The following is a 20,664-nucleotide window of genomic DNA, read 5'->3' on the forward strand; positions in this document are numbered from 1 at the left end:
TCTGAACTCAACAGCAGTCCCTTATTAACACTAGTTTTAAAATGGTGATGATAGACTAAATATTGTGCCTGTTCGTGTTTTTTTTTAAATGTGGTTTGACAGTTGTGACAGAAAGCTCACAAAGGCCATACACAGTCTGTGCCCTATTCTTTGTCTGTGCTGCCACTGCTGATTTTAGTGACATCACAATTTGGTAGCTGTCAGTGCACACTGTATTGTTTGTTATTATGGAAGTAAAATAACAAAGACACACTTATTAAAGAGTTCTTGCCTCCTTATATTTGCAGATATTTAAATCAGTTTGCACAATCTGGTTAGTTAGTTCTTTTATTGACACAAACAGATAAAACATTTGGGTCCAAACAATATACGAACAAAGAAAAAAATATGATATACACATTAATGCCATTAGTAAAAATAAAGATATAATAAAAGGTAATACCACCACAAAATCCCATCAGTCAGTCTAAAGACATTTGCTGGTGCTCCAATAACACAAGGCAAGCGTGTAACATAACTTAATCAGTGTCCACAAAGAGTGAGCTCAATTCATGTCCATATTTTACACGGATATCCTACATATACAATCAATTTTTTTTATTCTATTAAGTGATATTAATTTAGATTTTTACACTTAAATAAATCCAATATCCAAGTTGTACAGTAGGCTAAATTAATTCATGCTGAACACTTAATATATTGTCTGTTCCTCTGAAAAGATTTCAACTTTATTAATTGATATTAATTTAAAATGTTATGGAAGATTTTGTCTTGTGCAGCATCAACTGGGTATTGTCTTCATGTGAAACGTGGACTCTGTATGTAAAAAGCCTACAAGCTATATATCTCTGACTACCAAATATATACATTGTGTTGCATAATTTTATCAAAGCCAAATAAGTGCACAGGTTTTAGGATAACCTGCTGCTCCACAGCATGCAACGTGGCTGCAGCATGTCGCCACCAGATCCCCACGTGGAAGACAATAGCTGCGTGGGTTCATGTGGGCTTCTCTCTCTTCTTCCTAGTCCTGGTTAGACCCCGCCCTGTTGCTTTAATAACACATATCAGTCTTCATGTTGTCATAACTCAGTCTCTTCATGTGAGTATATTATAAACCTACATCGGAGCTATAATCCGTGACAGGAAGTCGTGTTGTTGTGTTTTATTTCACAAGAAAACACAAAAAGACTGATAAATGATATTTCACTTAATCAACTAAAAATGTAATTTGGACGTTAAACCCACGTCTACAATCATGCATAACAGCTGAGATGCTCACTCGCCTCATTTATTCACTGGTTTATTTATTTATTTATAGTAATATTTTTACTTATACAGCATCGAGCCATTTGTTATTATAGCCCAACCCCCTCCCTGCACTCACTACTGAGCCTTCTTCCTTCCTCTGCGTTCATTTCACTTTACAAACAACAAAGAGGCTTATCTGTCAGTCACATTAAGACACTAATGCATTGAAGTTTACTTGAATAGTGAGTGATTTGTATGGTTTACTAATGCTTGTTGCCAGCAGGAGGTTTATGGTTATAATGTGGGAATATTGCTGCGTTCAAATGAAACTCGTAACTAAGTCGTGAGAACACTGCTGCTAAGCAACAGCGATATTAACGTTACTGCCGGTAACTGTCGTCTAGTAACCACGGAGGCTAAGTTACCAAGTAGTGGTTAACATAATGCAGTAAATGTGAAGGCATAATGACAGAGGAAAAGAGACGAAAATCAACATTTTCCTCAGACATATTATACTCTAACGAAGAATTAAAATATACCACTAAAATTACAATATATTCACAAATATTATGTTCCTAAAAATGAGCTTCCATTTGCCCACAAGAGGGAGTCGTCCATACGGAACTGTTGTCGTGAACACGGTTAATACGACCCCATTTGAAGAAGACACCACATCACACGTCTAGACGGAAACATATGTTTTAAACCACAAAATTAAATTAAATGCTGTATTAAATGCTGTTTTGGGTTATTTTGTTCACGGGGGCAAGCATTCAGTTAGATTAGCCTTTATTATCATATTTTCGTAGGCAGTTAGCCGCTATTTTGTCAGAGAAACAAAGCCAGTCTACGTTGTTTCCCCAGCTGTTTTAGATAAATAATACGTAGTTGAACACGGTGAAGGTTATTTTTTAACAAGACAACTAAATTTGCTGTCCCCTTGCTACAAAAATACTTTTAATTTTATTTTATTGGGGGTTTATTTGGGTCAAATTGTCAAGCTAACTTCCATTTGCCCACAAGAGGGGGACGTTCGTTCATACGGAACTCTTCTCGTGAACACGGGACATACGACCCCATTTAAAGAAGGCACCACATCACACGTTTAGACGGAAATATATATTTTAAACCACAAAATTAATAATTAAAAATTTAATTAAAATTAAATTAAATGCTCAAGATTTGGGTTATTCTTTCACGGTGCAAGCATTCAGTTACATTAGCCTGTATTTATCATATATTTCGTAGGCAGTTAGTCGCCATTTATTCAAAGAAACAAAACCAGTCACGGCCAGTCGACGTTGTTTTTGCGTCGTGTAGAAGGTGAATAATACCTTATTGAACACGGTGCAGGTTAATTTTAATGCAGTGTTGACAAGAAAACTGAATTTACTGTCCCTTGCGACAAAAATACATTTTATTGTGTTTTATTTAGGGTGTGTTTGGGTCAAAATTGTCCGGCCAACTGACACCATGACTGAAACAACTAACTGGCCGTTTGGTTCAGTGCTGGGGAGGGAGAGCGTGCGAGCATTGGCTGTTGGGAGCAGCTCGACCGCCATGGTGAAGAACGTGTTACGTCACAGCTCCGAGAGCACGGATGTGTGTGTGTGTGTGTGTGTGTGTGTGTTTGATAGAGAGAGAGAGAGAGAGAGGCAGAGAGAGGATAGTGTGTGTGTGTTTGAGAGAGAGAGGGTGAGAAGAGGTAGAAGAAGTAGGATAAAAGTGCCGGCTCTGTGCTCTCAGCTCGGGAAACTAAACTTGCTGAGAGTTGTCCTGTTACCGGCGCTACCGGACTGTGAGCTCTCGAGGTGGGAACATACAAGCGAGGAGGAGAAAAAAAAAAAAAAAAAAAAAAACCTCCGGGATGGTGGTGGACTCCCGCTTCCCTCGCGCTGGCGGCCCGGGAATCACGCGCCATTGAAAGAAGGCGGCGGTGGGGGGGTGATACTCCGCGTGCATGCGCTTTGGCTTCGCTTGCGTGCACGCTCGGGTCGGTTCGTTCGATGCGAGCAGCTCGTGGCTCTCGGCCTCCATTTGCCAGTTTGTGTGTTCGAGGGATTCAACCGAGGCCTCTCTTTCAACGACGACGACGACGACGGAGGAGTGCAACAGTTGGAGTTGTTTTTACCGTGAACGTTATGTCGCTACCGTAGAAACACGAGGCATTCAGCGGTAAAAAGGTGAGGCTTTTTTAGTGAAACTTTTCCAACTTGGTGAGTGAGTGAGTGGAGGAGCAGGCAGGCCTTCCTCTTCTGTTGGTGTGTGTGAGGAAGAAGAAAGAGCCGTTGGTGGGCTAAACAACTTAAAGATTGTTGTCATGGTTTCATGGAATTTTGTTACACGGAGAGCAGTTGGAGTTTGGGTGGTAAACATGTCGGTAACGATATGTTTTATGCTCGGGTTTGGTTGGTTAACACCTTTCTTTAAAGGCTACAGCATCTGTGTGTGTTGGTGTGACTACTAGTGTGATTAGCACATTGACCCAGAGAGGGCAGGACAACAGGACACACAGGTTAGTAGCTTTGTCCTCTCTGATGTCGTCGACAGAGAGGATTTTTATCAGGGCTGCAAAGGTGAAAATGTTGTCCGTTTGTAGTGTCTTCATTCAGCCGTCCTCAGTGGTGTGATACCAGGCAGGCTATTGGTCAGTCACACCTCAACCCAGACAAAGTCCACTTCACTCACACTGCGAAGAGAAATTATATATTAAACTTAAATACCACCTTTGTGCAATTTAATTTACTATTAGTCAAGTGTTTTTTTAAGAAAAGACAACCTTAGTTTTGGTGTTTTATTATTGTCTTTTTTCTTAATTCCCACCACTTTATTCTACTTCACCTGGTGTTTCTGCATTTGTGGTTTAGTTCTGCACGTTATGCATTTTATTCTGTAGTCCATTGTTGCAAATAAGGGTGTGCAACATCTTTTAAAGGCTACAGCATCTGTGTGTTAGTGTGATTAGCACATTGACCCAGGAGAGGGCAGGACAACAGGACACACAGGTTATGAGCTTGTCCTCTCTGTTATCATCGACAGAGATGATTTTATCAGGGCTGCAAAGGTGTCTTCACCATACTTATAATACCGAGCATTTCAGCCGTCCTCAGCGGTGTGATACCAGGCAGGTTATTGGTCAGTCAACACTGAAGTGGTCCTGCATGCACACCTCAACCAAGACAAAGTCCACTTCTCTCTCACTGTGAAGAGAAATTATATATTAAACTTAAAAATACCACCTTTGTGCATTTGATAATGTTCACTATTAGTTAAGTGATGTTTTGTTTTTTTAAGGAAAAACAGCCTTAGTTTTGGTGTTTTATTATTCTTAATTCCCACTACTTTATTCACCTGGTGTTTCTGCATTTATGGTTTAGTTTTGCACATTATGCATTTTATTCTGTAGTCCATTGTTGCAAATAAAGGTGTGCAACATCTTTTAAAGGCTAAAGCATCTGTGTGTTGGTGTGATTAGCACATTGACCCAGGAGAGGGCAGGACAACAGGACACACAGGTTAGTAGCTTGTCCTCTGTTGTTGTTGTCGACAGAGATGATTTTATCAGGGCTGCAAAGGTGTCTTCACCATACTTATAATACCGAGCATTTCAGCCGTCCTCAGCGGTGTGATACCAGGCAGGTTATTGGTCAGTCAACACTGAAGTGGTCCTGCATGCACACCTCAACCAAGACAAAGTCCACTTCTCTCTCACTGTGAAGAGAAATTATATATTAAACTTAAAAAAAAAATACCACCTTTTTGCAATTTGATTTACTATTAGTCAAGTGATGTTTTTTTTAAGGAAAGACAGCCTTAGTTTTGGTGTTTTGTCTTTTCTTAATTCCCACTACTTTATTCACCTAGTGTTTTTTCATTTTTGGTTTATGTCGTTATGCATTTTATTCTGTAGTCTATTGTTGCAGATAAGGGTGTTCAACATCTTTTAAAGGCTACAGCATCTGAGTGTGTTGGTGCGATTAGCACATTGACCCAGGAGAGGGCATGACAACAGGACACACAGGTTACTAGCTTGTCTTCTCTGTTGTCGCCGACAGAGATGATTTTATCAGGGCTGCAAAGGTGTCTTCACCATACTTAAAATGTCGAGCATTTCGGCCATTCAGCCGTCCTCAGTGGTGTGATACCTATTGGTCAGTCAAACCAGAAGTGGTCCTGCAGCACACCTCAACCATGACAAAGTCCACTTCTCTCACACTGCGAAGAGAAATTATATATTAAACTTAAAAAAAAATACTCCACCTTTTGTGCAATTTGATAATGTTTACTATTAGTCTAGTGTTTTTTAAGGAAAGACAGCCTTAGTTTTGGTGTTTTATTGTCTTTTCTTAATTCCCACTATTTTATTCACCTGGTGTTTCTGCATTTGTGGTTTAGTTTTTGGCACTTTATGCATTTTATTCTGTAGTCCATTGCTGCAAATAAAAAAATATCACCTTTTGTGCAATTTGATTTACTATTAGTCAAGTGATGTTTAAGGAAAGACAGTCTTAGTTTTGGTGCATTTTATTCTGTAGTCCAACCTCCTGTCCATACCTCTCAGAACCAATCACCGTACCTGGGGCGACAGAGCATTTCCCATAGCCGCCCCCTCCCTCTAGAACTCACTCCCCAAACACATCAAAGACTGCACCAACCTGTCCACATTCAAATCACTACTCAAAACTCACCTTTTTAGAACTGCTTCTATTGTGTACAATCAATATTGTGTGTTTTATATTTGTTATTATATCTTTATTTGTATGATCATTTTATCTGTGTAAAGTGTCTTTGAGTATCCAGAAAAGCGCTATATAAATAAAATGTATTATTATTGTTGCAAATAAGGGTATGCAACATCATAACAACAAATACAACTTTATGGTCAGTTTGCACTGAAATTCATCCATAGGCATCCATAGGCAGCTCAGTTTGAGAGAAAGTACACATACAATAGACATACTGTTACCATAGACAGACAGACAGACAAGTAAGACCCATCAGACAAAAAAACAAAACACATCAAAATTATTCATACATAACCCATTCAAAAAAATTACCATCTGTCCTCTGGATTTACTTAATCTTCTTAATGTGAAACCGAGTGACGAAGTGTGCCTTTTTATATAGCTTGGCATGTTGGGTATAGTTAATAAATATATGTTTTTACACAGTAAAAGCTCATAGAAGGACCACATGTGATTTGGCCCATGGTTGTAAATTAGGACTGTCAGTCAATTAAAATATGTAATTGTGATTAATCACACGATTGTCCATGATTAATCACACATTTTTTATTTGTTCAAAATGTACCTTAAAAGAAGATTTGTCAAGTATTTAATACTCTTATCAACATGGGAGTAGGAAAATATGCTTGCTTTATGAAAATGTATGTATATATTTATTATTGGAAATCAATTAACAAAACAATGACACCTATTGTCCAGAAACCCTAACAGGTACTGCATTTAACATAAAGATATGCTCAAATCATAACATGGCAAACTCGAGCCCAACAAGAAACAGCTGTCAGTGTGCTGACTTGACTATGACTTGCCCCAAACTGCATGTGATTATCATAAAGTGGGCATGTCCGTAAAGGGGTGACTCGTGGGTACCCATAGAACCCATTTTCACCCCATTGAAAATGACCATGACAGTTTTCCTCGCCAAAATTTAGCACAAGTTCGGAGCATTATTTAACTTCCTCCACGATAAGCTCGTATGACATGGTTGGTACTAATGGATTCCTTAGGTTTTAAAACTGAGTCCGCTACAACCTCTGAAAGATCAAAAGATTAATGCATTAAAGAAATTAATGTGTTAACATGAATTTGCGTGAACACGTTATTTTCGCATTAACTTTGACAGCCCTATTGTAAATAAATGATAATTTCTCCATTACTAACTAATTTATTTTTCAGGAGTATGAAAACAATGCTTTGATATTGACTATAGTACAATTTATTTTTTTTGGTTTAGACCATGTTTATCATGTCCTACGACTGTCATTTGTGCAGGTAGCACAGTGTTGCCAGACCACTGATGCTAGTGGTACTGGACCACTTTTAAGAATGTTGTAATGTGAGTTCATGGCTTAATTTTTCAGTAAAAAATACTACTAGAGTTGTTTTCAATCTTTTACAGTACAGCTGTACATTTTGGATGTACTGTATTGACTGCTGAATTTCTCTAATTGTTTACATTTCTTGTCACATCTTTTATGGCTCTTATTTCTTTTCTGCCATTACTTGCTTTGCTTCGATGACCTGGAGCAAATTTGTCAGCAAATGGGTTGTATTTGGCTTTCATTTTTATTTTTCTGTCCTTTTTATTTTCTGTCTTATGGCTTAATTAGCTCTGAAATGTATATTGTACCCGTGAACATTGCTTTGCTATGTAGTTAACATTATTATTATATCATTTTCTGTTAGGTATCAAATGAAGTGTGACAGCCTTTGGTGATGCCTGCCACTGACCCTGAACCTGCATCGATGGAGGACCTACATGCAGTGAAGGATGAGGAGGGGAGCTCGACTAACATCCCCATCTCGGCTCCTCCGATCACCGTCCCTGCTTCAACTCCTTTTGATCCAACCACTACAAGACCGAATAATCTCCCGACTGAGACAATGATTGAGAAAAGAGCCGTCTCCATGGCAAGTAATGATTGTAGCTCAGCTCTCTCTTCACCTGCTGAAGCCAGCCCGGCCAAGCCTGCTGCAACATCACCTACTACCATTGAAGGGACTGTTGAAGGAAGCCAAGCTACCTCACATATAGCATCAGCATCAGACTCGCTAACATGCACAGGGACGAGCATGGTCAACATATCAGAAGCACCACTAACATTGTCTGTGTTGCCGTCTACCACATATGGCAGTCGAGGCCTGGGAAATAACTTTCCTACTGTGTTGACCTTCAAAGGTGTCAGCGTCACTCTGGAGAGCCACAACGTGTGGAAGCAGTTCTACAGTTGTGGAACAGAGATGATTCTCACTAAACCGGGGCGACGCATGTTCCCATACTGTCGATATCGCCTGACTGGTCTAGAGCCTGACCGGCAGTACAGTCTGGTCCTTTCCATTGTTCCATCGGACCAGTACAGGTACCGCTGGAGCACATCCAAATGGGAGGTCAATGGACCAGCAGAGCACCAGGGCCAGGGTCTGATCCGGGCATTTTCCCACCATTACTCACCCAGTCGAGGCTCAGAGTGGATGGGTAGCTTGGTGTCCTTCTACAAACTCAAACTGACCAATCATATCCAAGACCAGGATGGTCATATAAACCTATACTCCATGCATCGCTACATTCCCAGGCTACATGTGATACCTGTCCTGGATGGGGACCCACCCACACCTGACAAGCCGGTGGTTATGGGACCAGAGAGCATGACCTTTACTTTCCCGCAAACTGAATTCATGGCGGTGACGACTTATCAGAACTTTCGGATCACCCAGCTGAAAATTAATCATAATCCGTTTGCAAAAGGCTTCAGGGAGGACGGGCACAACCCCCGCCTAAACCGGATCATTAATGAGGTGAAGACAGACACTCAGCCTGCTATCTTAAAACCTGCTGAACTCAATGAAAACAAGGAGAAGGTTGCGGATATGAGGTAAGTTGTATATAGTTTTTATGTATTTGTTCTGTATGCAACACATTGATATACACTCAGTGGCCACTTTGTTAGGTGCACCTGTAAAATCTAAAGGAATCCAATACCTCTACCTTTAAGATAATAATGTCCAGTTTTGATTAATCCTGTCAGGGAGGTAATCATTTAACTAGATAATTATTATTGTGGTTGTCAAATAATATGAAACAAGTAGGCTACGACAACATATAGCGCACCGTAAATAACACAGTATGTACACAGGAAGACAAGCAGCATAAAACAGCAACAAGAAAGCATGTGGCCCTTTTTTAGATACATTCAAGATCTTGTAAATACTTGATTATTAAGTGCAGCTCGACTACAGCACACACTATTCACTTATTCATTGCAAGTCCTTGGCGTGAAAGTAAGTTTTCAGTATGGCTTGCTGGCAATGACTGTCATTTCTCTTTGGTGACCAAACAGCGCTGTACTTTTGCTATGTCCTGCAAAACCTCAATAAAAAGTTTTTGATTCAAAAAACAAAACAGCAACAACAAAAAAGCAACAAAAAATCTGTCCAGACAAGAACAAAAAGCGGTTTCCTTCACATAAAGATCCCATAGTTCAGCTCCATCCGCCATTGGCTGTGTCACCTTTGACCTAGCCTTAGTCCAAGTGAGTGTTTCCAACATCAGTATTCTTTCCTGAAGCTTTCCAGGTCATGAAAGAAATGAAAAAGATTACCACACTCTACAGGGAGATAGTCCATAAATGGCTTTCAAATGTTCAGAAATTACATGGTCATTACCTTTAAGCACAGAGGTGATCCTCTTATGTGGTAGTACATTAAATATCTCTTTATACCACAAAGTAAAAGCAGGAGAGGGAAGTGATGCATCTTTAGAGGGTAGACCCAGGAAAAAAAGCCCAGGATGTTTTTTAATTTTGAAAATACATCTAATCTCCTTGGCTATGCAGTTCCAAAATCGTGTTATGTATTTACATTGCCCAAAAGGAATATGAGAGAGAGAGGTGATTAGCTGTGATCCATCTTGTTCCGAATAGGCGTGATATTGTCGCAGGTAAAGACTGTGTTGATACAGTCAACAGCTTCTTGCCAGTCATCCACTAGAGGTGTTTCTAATGTTTTTCCCAGACGTGAGGGGGGAAGAATATGAGAAACACATTTCAATGTAATGCAGTAAGTACAATAATACCACAATGTACGACCCCGTAATAAACATATAGTTGAATTAACACCTTTAGTTTTATTAAAAACTGGCCATTATAAGCTTAGTAAAGGTAGAATATATGTGACAGAGCTGTTTTACTGGATTGTATTGGATTGTTTAGGTGTACCCAATAAAGTGGCCAGGGAATGTATCAACATATGGCATTTGACTAGGTGCAACTTTCAAAACTTAAAGAAATATATTCACCATGCTTTTGTCTTAACTTTTTGTATTTTAATGTCAATGTTAGGAAAATGTTGGCAGTCTGACTGCTTTCATCCTGTTATGTAAGGGATAATGTACAGCGAGCCGGTCATTGTTGTGAAAGAAACCCAGACAGGGCGAAGCTGGCGGAGGGCTGGTGCCCGACGTCTCAACAAAGACCCGCTAGCTGTACATTATTCTGCTTATTACACTGCTACTTATTAAGAAATCAATAATTTGACACAAAAATGGTCCGCCAGAGTCCGATATCAGAACTGCGCCCATAGTAGCGGTCTGCTATAAATAAATAACACACCGTAGAACGCCGTGATTGACCAATCACAATCAATTATTCATCACAGCCGTGTAATAAGACTGTGGTAATAACTGATGGAGCAAAAAAACATACATCCACCGCTGTGTCCAGCTCGACAAAGCCATCACCAAAATGTGGCATCTCTCTTGAGGATAAATTCTGGCAGGTCACTTTAAGGAACGGACATATTTACGGTGGATGATAAGAGGAACATCTTATATTTTACACATGATGACTTCTAGTACAGTGGTCACAAAAAGACTTTTAACAAAATTGAATAGGACATTTGCTTAAAAATACCACAAACCATGGCCTCAAAAGTTATCACTGATTTGAATCGACACCTGTTTTGCATTCTCAACCAGAAATTGAGGACTATATGGGCGTTACACAATGAGTTTCAAAGTTTTTTGTCGTTTTTCTGGTGTTTATATAGCCTCACACTTGCTATTTTGGAGGCCTTGGGACCCGAATGAGTACTTGCTACCCATGACTGCATTATCAGGTGCAGCATGTGGGGGACACTAGAATGTAAGCACATTATGCAACGACAAGTACATAAACATAAGCTGGGAAATGGGTGGCCATTCGTCAGTTAAACTGCTGGAATTACCCTATTATAATACTATTGCCACATGCCGTGCCATCTCACGTTAACATATTTTTATAATGAGATCATCATTATCATTTTAAGTTGTTTAGTGTCCATAAACGGTACTCCTTTTTACTGTCTTCCAGCGCGAAGAATCCCACCGTCCCTGCTTCTCTCTCCAATGAGCAAGAGACCAGACTGGTCCTGAAGCCCATAATGTCTACCTCTTCCACTAAGGATGAACCCTTTGTCCCCTGTATAAGAGGAAAGCATGCCCTTGGCGAGCTTGTGCTTGTCCAACAACGTCCACTTGTAGAACACAAGGAAGAAAGCCATGCTGCAACATCCACAACCCCTATTTCCTCAAAGTCTACACCGGGATCATCACCTAGGTCCCGCAAGAAGAGGAAGAAGATTAACAGACGCTGGGCGAATTCACGGGGAAGTATGTGGAAAGCTCCGGCTGCCTCCCCCACGGTACACCACAGCCCATCGTTGACTGTCGCTATGCAACCAGAGCTGGATGATGTAGAAGGCCTGCTGTTTGTGTCATTCACCTCAAAGGTAATACCATAGAAATGGGGAAAAACGGTACAAATTACTGCAAAGAATGCTCTATCACATATCTGCATGTCTCCAAAGGATTATTTTTGATTTAGTCGTCCTGAGATGGGGTTTGTTGTTGCATAGCCGAATGATTTTGAGTGCACAGTAGTAAAAGTTCTGTAAAGTGTTTAAGCTTTAATTTTCTTCTGTGTGACAGGAAGCTCTTGAGGTTCACGTTGGGGACAAGCCAGCCAGTAGCACACCATCGGCATCTCCAGTTTCCCTAATGACGCCGATGCAGTGGAAGGGAAAAGGTAAGCAATGTAAAGATCTCTTTTATTTGGCTGACGTCTGTGACAAATGCTTTTGCACAGTTCTGCTATACTGTGGTTGTTATGCCGATCTTAAATCCTGCTTTAACCTATTGTAGCCTCACTTTTATTTTATTTAACTAACAATGAATTCAATATCATGCGCCCGATTCTTTTGAAAAACATTTCTGTGGCGTTTCAGTGGAGGTGATTCCAGAGACTGATGAGGAGAAGATAGCCCGGTTGGAGGCGATCCTGCTGCATGACCTCAGGGTTCTCAAACACAGACAGGTCATCCATCCTGTGCTGCAGGAGGGTGAGTTCATACAAACATACATCAACATCCCAGTGGTTCAGTAGGTTATACAAAGTGATAAAGTGTAGATATCTTTCTCTTGTTGACTCCTTTTTATCTGTTTTCTAGTGGGCTTGAAGTTAAGCTCCCTAGACCCAACAAAGTCCATCGACCTGCAGTATCTGGGGGTTCATCTGCCACTGCCTCCCCCAAACCTACCAGAACAAGACAACGCCAAGGCTCTGTCTCCTGGTGGTAAGTTGGACTGATCTTTGACAGTTTGTGCTTGTTTATTGAAGGTGCATTCTTATCGTGGGGCATTTAATTAGCTCTGTTTGGACACAGAAATGTTTTTCAGTTTAGCTCTGAACTATATGTTTCTCAATTATACATACATTTGTAATTTTGACAGTGTTGTCACAATAAGAATATGAGCAAGAGACCCTAATATGTTACTTGGGGTTTATTGTCTCAGGTGGTCTGGCCATCTGCGGAAATGGGAGTGGGTAAACTGTAAGTGAAACCGTATCGCTGGGTGGCAGAGAGACCTAATGTTTAGTTCACCCTTTAACTAAGTGACCTCAGGCATGACCTCCTGAATAATAGGGGTGTAAGAAAACATCTATTGATTTAAAAAAAAAAATATATATATATATATATAGAGTATCGCGATATTATGCTTTGTGATACTGTATTGATTCTCAAACACTGTATCAATTTTTAATTAACCTCTTAAGCTAGGGTGAAGCTATGCTGCATCAAACTAGAAAACCTCAGGAATCCATTTGTCGTGAAGGAGGCAAAATAACGCTAAAAATTTACGCTAAACTTAGGCAAGGAAAAACTGGCATGGCCATTTTCAAAGGGGTCACTTGACTTCTCACCGCAAGATATGTGAACAAAAATGGGTTCTATGGGTACCCACGAGTCTCTCCTTTACAGACATGTCACTTTATGATAATCACATGCAGTTTTATGCATGTAGTACAAATGTGGTATTTTCGCCTATTCAAAAATGCTGCATTTGAATATTTCTTCATACTGAGGTCTTTAACAGTCTTGAATTACATAAATTGGGTATGACTGGAAAGCTTTGACTCTTGTGGAGCCAATGAGCCCATTGTATTCATGTGTGATGATGTTATTCCCCATAGTAGCCATTTCACTTCGTGACTTTTGTTTACTCAGATGGCAGTGTGCCTTTATACCATGACAGATTTTAAAAATCTAAATATATCGCCTTGCTTACAGTATCGCAGTATATTGGATCGTTACCCCTCTATCATAATATGCATCGTATCACCAGGTTCTTGCCAATACACAGCCCTACTGAATAGTGTTGCACTCCTATCTGCAGGGTCTTTGTTCAGAAGCTGACCTCCATGCAAGGGGGAAGCAAAAGGACAAATTGTCCACAGTTAAAAATACACATAGTCTGCAGATCTTCTAAAATGTGTTTTTAGGTGTTTTGTGATGTGTTTTTCGACTGGGCTCATGTAAATCAGGGTTCAGATTTTTTTTATTTGTTTATGTAATTTAATTATTATGGTGATATTATGGAGCAGGAACTAGCACTTCCATGTAAACAGACCCCTCTATAAAACCTGCTGTGGACTTCAAAATGAATTAAATGTTTTACCATATTTTCACCTGAGGGCAGACAAGCTATCATGTCTGGCTTGTCTAGTACATGAAACGTTCAGTTCCTCATTTAGGATTACTGTTGTTGTGAACAGATACTGACCTTACAAACAGTGTTGATCAGCTGTGATAGGAGCCAATGCTGTAGGCACGCTGCCCCCTGCATAGCCATAGATCGGGCATCACCACGGACAGAGTGACGGTTCTATCCGGACCCGCGACCAATTTCTGATAAATTAATGAGAAGAAATAATAATCTTTGGGGGGCGTTGTTTTTTTTTCCTGACTGTCACGGTTATAGACCACGGGTGCAGCTAATTCAGTTAATACGGCAATAGCTTCACTCAATTGTGCCAATCAAATCTATTGTTTACTGGGTGTAGACAGTTCACTAGAGAGAACAACAGCGTAAGAGAGATGTGAGAGAGATGCTGCTACTTTCAGACTGTGTCTGAAACTGTCTAACCAAAGTAGCACTACACACCATGACCATGTTTGGATCGACTTACAGCTTTGGGTCACCTTTCTCCGCTATGAACATTGTAGTAACCAAGTAGGCTACCAATCCAGGCTCACCAATGATCACCTACGCATGAGCATCAGAATGGCACTTACTCCATTCAAGGCAAAACTATTAGCATTTCTCTCTCTAGGAAAGGAAGTAGGACAATATAAAAAATGAATAGAGAAAAGGGGCTGCTCAAAACTCTGTTTGCACTTTTTCTAAAAGAGGCACTTTTATTCATTTTATTCAAGAAATGTCCTTTACTTGAAATGTAGGCCTTGAGTTCATTGTGCTGGGACTGCTTTTATTTATGGTAAAGATGGCTATTTATCTTCAATAGAAGTGCCATACAAGTTAAATTTGTCTGTATGTTAAGTCTCCTACTTTGAAAATTGAAAACCCCTATGTAATTATACCCAGTTCAATCCATCAGCAGTGAAGATGTGATATCAAGAATGGTTAAACATATTAACATATTTATATAATATGTAAGTCATATGTACGTTTTTAGCCTTTTCTCTCACAATATCTCTCTTTCTAAAAGTAGACTGCACATTTCGAAGGTAGCTTAATGTATTTAGTAGGACAAATTACAATAGGCTGACAGATAATTACCTCTTCCTGCAAGCATTACCAGCCAACCGGCCAACACCTTTTGCATTCTTATATAGTATGGAAATAAAGTAACGCTGATCAAAGCCCTCCACATTAAGGATGTGATTCTCCAGTCTGACAGACCGTGTGTGTGTGTGACGACGTTGAGTATGAAGTTATCAGTAACGTTATCGCTGTGAACGTAGCACACACACACACACACAGTCTGTTAGACACTCGCTAACGCCGCTACGTCGCTAATGCCGGGCTGACAGAGTACGCCAGGCAGACACAGCTGACAACCTCGCAGCTAAACTAAATGATGTAGTGGAGACATACTGGGAAAGTCGCTGCATGCGTCCACGACAATGCACGCAGCATCGTGGCTGCCACAGTAACTCTCTCAGACGGGTGAACTGTGGACTTGGTTGTCTCTTTTGCGCATACACTGCAACTGGTGATTAATGGTGGATTTAACCTGTTTGTGCGTCGGCTTATTGTTGCAGCTGGGCGGCTTGTTAGGCACTACAACCACAGCACCCCTGCATGCAATGCACCAATCTTGCCTGTTAACGGTTAACGGTTAACGATCAGTTAGCGAGGGTCGACTATCGGTCAGAAAAGACATTTAAAATTAGGATCCCTACCATAAATACTTGTGAAGCATTGAATTATTTGTGTGCTGTGATCTTTAACTGAAGGCTAATGCAGTATGTTTCCTTCACAGATGAGGGATTATCCTTCATCTCCCGGACGGGAAAGACAAGTGACATGACAAAAATAAAGGGATGGAAAAACAAGTTCATAGGAAGCAAAGAAACGTCTCCTTCTAACTGTGATGGTAAGGTTCTCTTGTCTCGTTGTTGCTCCAGTGTCCTTTTCATCATACAATGGGATTAGTATAGTCATTCTAATTACCGAAAGATTAACTGTACTGAAACCAACCGTATGTACTTGTGTCTCATTCATTACTCCTCATTGATGAATTCAAATCTCTTCGTTCCTCCTCTCCTAAAGGATCACAAAAGAACCTATCTGCCTTCTGCAGCAACATGTTGGATGAGTACTTGGAAAGTGAAGCCCAGTATATCAGTGAGCGCGCTGATGCCTTCTCCACACACTCTGAGGGCTCTGTTGCCTATCAGCTGCCTGTGAAGAGCTCCAGCTATGTGAAAACCCTGGACAGCGTACTCAAGCATCGTAAAGCTGCTGCCAAATTCCCCGTGGTGGCCAACAGACCCTGCCCCCTTTCTTTCAAACCCCTCCTTTACTCTGCCCTGGCGTCACCGGCTCCTCCTCTGGCCAGCCCGAAGACCTCTCAGACCCCCGTTCAAGCTGGAGCTCAGCCCATACAGCAGTCTGCATCTCTATCTCCACAGCCAGCAGCACAGAGGTAAGGATAGATTTGTAATTACGGTTTTGGGTACTTTATTTAGTTCTGTTTAGGGTGCAACTAATAAGTATTTTCATTATTGATTAATCTACTGATTAGTTTCTCAATGAATTGTTTGGTGTGGAGATGTTCCGATACCATTTTTTCTTTACAGATTCCAATACCTGAACTTGCTTTATCGGCTGATACCCAGTACTGATCCATTACCAGCGTGATTAAAACATATATAGTTATTATTATTATTTACAGCTGTGAAATATTGCCAAATGGCTGACATTTTCTTCACTCGGACTACCGTACACTGTCCACTAGCACCGCACTGTTGTTGAAACTACTTGCGATCAGTTCTTCTCCGCTGCTCTAAAACAGTAGCTGCCAGTGGCAGCCATGATACATCCAGGGCGACAGCACAGTGAAGGCTACTGTTTCGGCGAAGAAGACTTGATTTCCAGCTAAACAAGTTGATATTTTTTCTGGGTTAATAAATTATGGTATCGGATCAGTGCATAGACTGGCGTACTCTACGATACAGAATTTTGGGTAGTATCAGACATATTTCCGATACTGATATCAGTATCGGAACAACTCTAGGTTGATGTATAAAATAGTCCATCATAATGTCCTGAGGTGATATTTTCAAGCCTAAAGGGACATCTTCACATAGCTTTTTTGTTCAACCAACAGTTCAAATCCAAAGATTTTCAGTTTACTATGATGTAAGACAAGGAAAAGCAGCAAATCTTCACATTTGAGAAGCTCGTGTCCATTTACAGTTTCACAGTGTCTTTTTAAAAATGTGCTGGTTTTACTGGTTTTATTTATTCATTTCCATACTTCCAGATGTCTTTAATTCTAGGAAAATGGTTACCCTTGAGTGACTTGGGCAACTTGTTTCTTTAATTTAGGTTTATGCCCTGTTTGCAGGACTTTGTGAACATTTATAGTCATACATGTTGTCACTTACGTACTTGCACAGTGTGAATATTGCAAAATCAGTAAAATCTGTATCAGTAAAATAAAATGGTTTATTGGTTTATTACCAAGTAGGTTTTCACATATAAGGAATTTGCTTTGGTGTATTGGTGCATAACATACAGCATACATAACATAGTAAGATAAAAATTAAATTAAAATAAATAAAAGCAAGTATAAAAAGGTAGAGACATGAATATAAAATTGAAGAAAATTACAAAAAAACATAAAAAAATGCTATAAAAGTATGTACAACATATCTAAATTAAAATAAAAGAGCTGTGCAGAAGTGTTTCTAAATGTGCCATTGTCTTATAAAGAAGTACATGATACAAACACCATTTTCTGTAAATTAAAATGAACAACACTAATCAGCTCAGTTCATCTTGTCTGTTCAGACTGCCTACATACCAGCCAGCGGTCAGCCAGAGACCAGGGGCGAGCTTTAGCCAGAGCCACTGGATGGCACACAGACCTTCAGGCTTCACCAAGTTCCAGCTCAAACTGCTGCAGATGGAGTTTGGAGCCCTGAACCAGGGTCAGAGAAGAACCCAGCTGACTCCAGACAGGCTGTCGGTGGCTCTGTCTGGTTTGCTGACAAAACAGGTATGCAACTTACTGTACACATGTACTATCAAATCTGTGTTGAAATCGGCAGGAAGAGAGCTAGTTAATGTTAACGCTCAGTGCACTGGGCTGCATACCAGCTGCTAACAGTTAACCAGCTTTCCTCCTGACGATTTCAAAATGCAAGGTGCAATTGATTTTTAAAAATTAGTATTGGGTGAAGGTAAATTCTAACATCATCATGGTGTGTTCAAATATAATCTTGTAAAATGATGTTTTAGAGAGGGAATTTTGACCTGTTTAACATGCCAACAACAACTAGTATGCAAACGGTAATAAAGGAATGGATGTTAAAGTATTACTGTTCGTTTTTTACCGTGGTACCAAATTGGTATAGAGAATTGTGGAATTTTACTGGTATTGGTATTGACTACTAAATTCCTGGTATTGTGACATCCCTAATTTTACTTTGAAAGTAACTCTTGCTTTTATAATATAAAATGTAAATCTGTAAGTAAGCGGTATTGACAACAATGCTTGGCTAACATCCACACAAATTGACACGTGACATGGAGAAAAGGCACACACATTTGAAAATGTTCTGACGTCTCTCCTTTCCTTTTAATCAGATGCTTCCCAGTCAGGTGTCGAGAGTAGTCCAGTGTCCAAAGTATAAAGCGGAGGGACCTGAATGTGGTCAGGAGTTCTGTACGCTGGGCTGCATCTGTTCCAGTCTCCGGCATCCGAGCAGAGCTCCCTTCCACTGCCGGCGGCCTGAATGCATGTTAGGCTGTGGCTGCTTCAAACGCAAGATCACCAAGCAGCTGAGCGCGATGGAGAGTGAAGATTCAATCCAACCTGTTTACTGTAAGATCAAGTTCAATTTTGATATAATTTGTTTATATTTTTATTCTGTATCTCTACAATTACCCTCTATAAATACCCTTTTGAAGCAATTGGATCACTGCATTCTTTCATTCATACCATAAGTTACCAGGAATGCATTTAATTTTAAGGTTTTATATTTGTTTCCTGCTCAGTTTGGTCACTACCCTCAGTAACTCAGAAGTGTTAATGCAATGCTTTTATCCCTCCCCAGCTATGATTAGTATGGATCATTTGATCCAGCCTCACCCGGGCGCCCATGCTAAAAAACTGTGGAAGCGCCCCATTGATGATGTGGATCCAGAGCCGGTCTTCATCCCCAAAAGTGCCCCACTGTGTATTGCCCCTGTAAAGGTCCTAAAACGCTGCAGTGCACCTCGTCCAACGCAACCGGTAAAATACAATCTCTCTCTTATTGGATTTAATACCAGCTTTTACACCTTTTTGTACTAAAAGTGTTTGCATTACACTGCTGTACATATTGCTAATTATTTAAGTATAAGATCTGTAAGTGTAAAAACCTGTGCTTATGTTCATATTTGTATACCATTTGTCCCTTTTTTAAATTTAAAAATCATGATTGCAGGTTCGAGAAGAGGATAAGGATCCAGTGTATAAATACTTGGAGAGCTTGATGACATGTGCACGTGTAAGAGCGTTCAACAGCAAGCCTCCCCCTGAACTCACCCTTGAGCCCAAGATCATTGATGCTCCGACACCAAACACAGCAAAACCACAGAAGACAACCACTGATAACCTGCCGAAAAGTACTTCAGAACGGTAATGGCTGTTAAAAAAACAGGTAAGAAACCAAAGAAGATGCAATAAGTACATCATTCTGTTTGTGCTGTAAATGTTTCACCAGCCACTGAAATCTTTTTTGTAGATATTCTTTTGTACTCTTTTTGTTTTCCTAGTCTTGCCTGACATATCTGACTGGGTGGTATTGAAGATTTGCTGCTATTTGTTGCGATACACAACCATACTGCATTATGTCCCCCAGCAGAAAACACATCTCAGGGGACCACGTCCGATGAAAAAGAAGCGAAAAAGCAAATCGAGATCCAGTCGGCGTGTCAGTGGGCCAAGGACCGCAAAATGGTCCTGGAAGCTTTGTGTCGGCGCATGAATAACAACAGGCTGTCTCGGCGCTTCTGGGTGGGACCTTACTTCATCCGCCCGGTCGCCAAGATCTTCATGCGGAAGCCCAGCGGTTCCATCGTCACCTACAGGGTAGGTGTCTGAGGAGTAATGCATCTGTGTGGCAGTAACAAGTGATTCAAGTCCTGAATCCACTGTAATAAAAAACGTATAGTTGTTCTCCAGAAAATGCTGTATTGTCAGAATTGTCCTTGCCTCCTAAATAGTTACTTACTGGCTTATTGCCTTGCCTTGACTTATTATTTATTTGAATGAAGAACAGCTGATCCAAAACAGACCAGCCTCTGAATATTATAAGATCTTATTTAGTGTTTGTCCTCATTTAATAACAGGTGTGGGTGATATATTGAATATACTCGATGTATTGCGACGTGGGATGTGGTAAATGACAATATCGCCAACATCGAGTATAAATATTGTCATTTTTTTTAACCCGCCGTGCATGAGACTCGCTTTGGCGCTTCGCTACCCCCACTGCTCACAGACACACTCTCCTGGGCGAGTGTGTGTGTGTAGCGTATGAGCATGGATGTGCGTATTGGCCATGTGTTTTTGTATCTGGAGGGAAAGAGCCTGGAGAGAGCGGAAGAAGTGATGCG

At 40.4% G+C, this 20,664-nt stretch overlaps 1 protein-coding gene across 1 annotated transcript; it reads left to right on the forward strand.

The window, feature by feature from the left end:
• The first annotated feature begins 2,098 nt into the window (after positions 1-2,098).
• On the forward strand, positions 2,099-19,706 carry magl (MAX dimerization protein MGA-like). The gene is made up of 12 exons (XM_037750384.1): positions 2,099-3,434; positions 7,683-8,869; positions 11,342-11,759; positions 11,959-12,055; positions 12,255-12,368; positions 12,477-12,602; positions 15,815-15,928; positions 16,105-16,480; positions 17,851-18,058; positions 18,649-18,886; positions 19,119-19,297; positions 19,491-19,706. Exons 2-12 carry the CDS (start codon positions 7,713-7,715, stop codon positions 19,686-19,688), a joined length of 3,225 nt encoding a protein of 1,074 aa, XP_037606312.1. The 5' UTR covers positions 2,099-3,434; positions 7,683-7,712; the 3' UTR covers positions 19,689-19,706.
• The last annotated feature ends 958 nt before the right edge of the window (positions 19,707-20,664 follow it).

This window comes from Sebastes umbrosus, chromosome 18 (genome assembly GCF_015220745.1).
Source record: "Sebastes umbrosus isolate fSebUmb1 chromosome 18, fSebUmb1.pri, whole genome shotgun sequence".
Lineage (NCBI taxonomy): Eukaryota > Metazoa > Chordata > Actinopteri > Perciformes > Sebastidae > Sebastes > Sebastes umbrosus.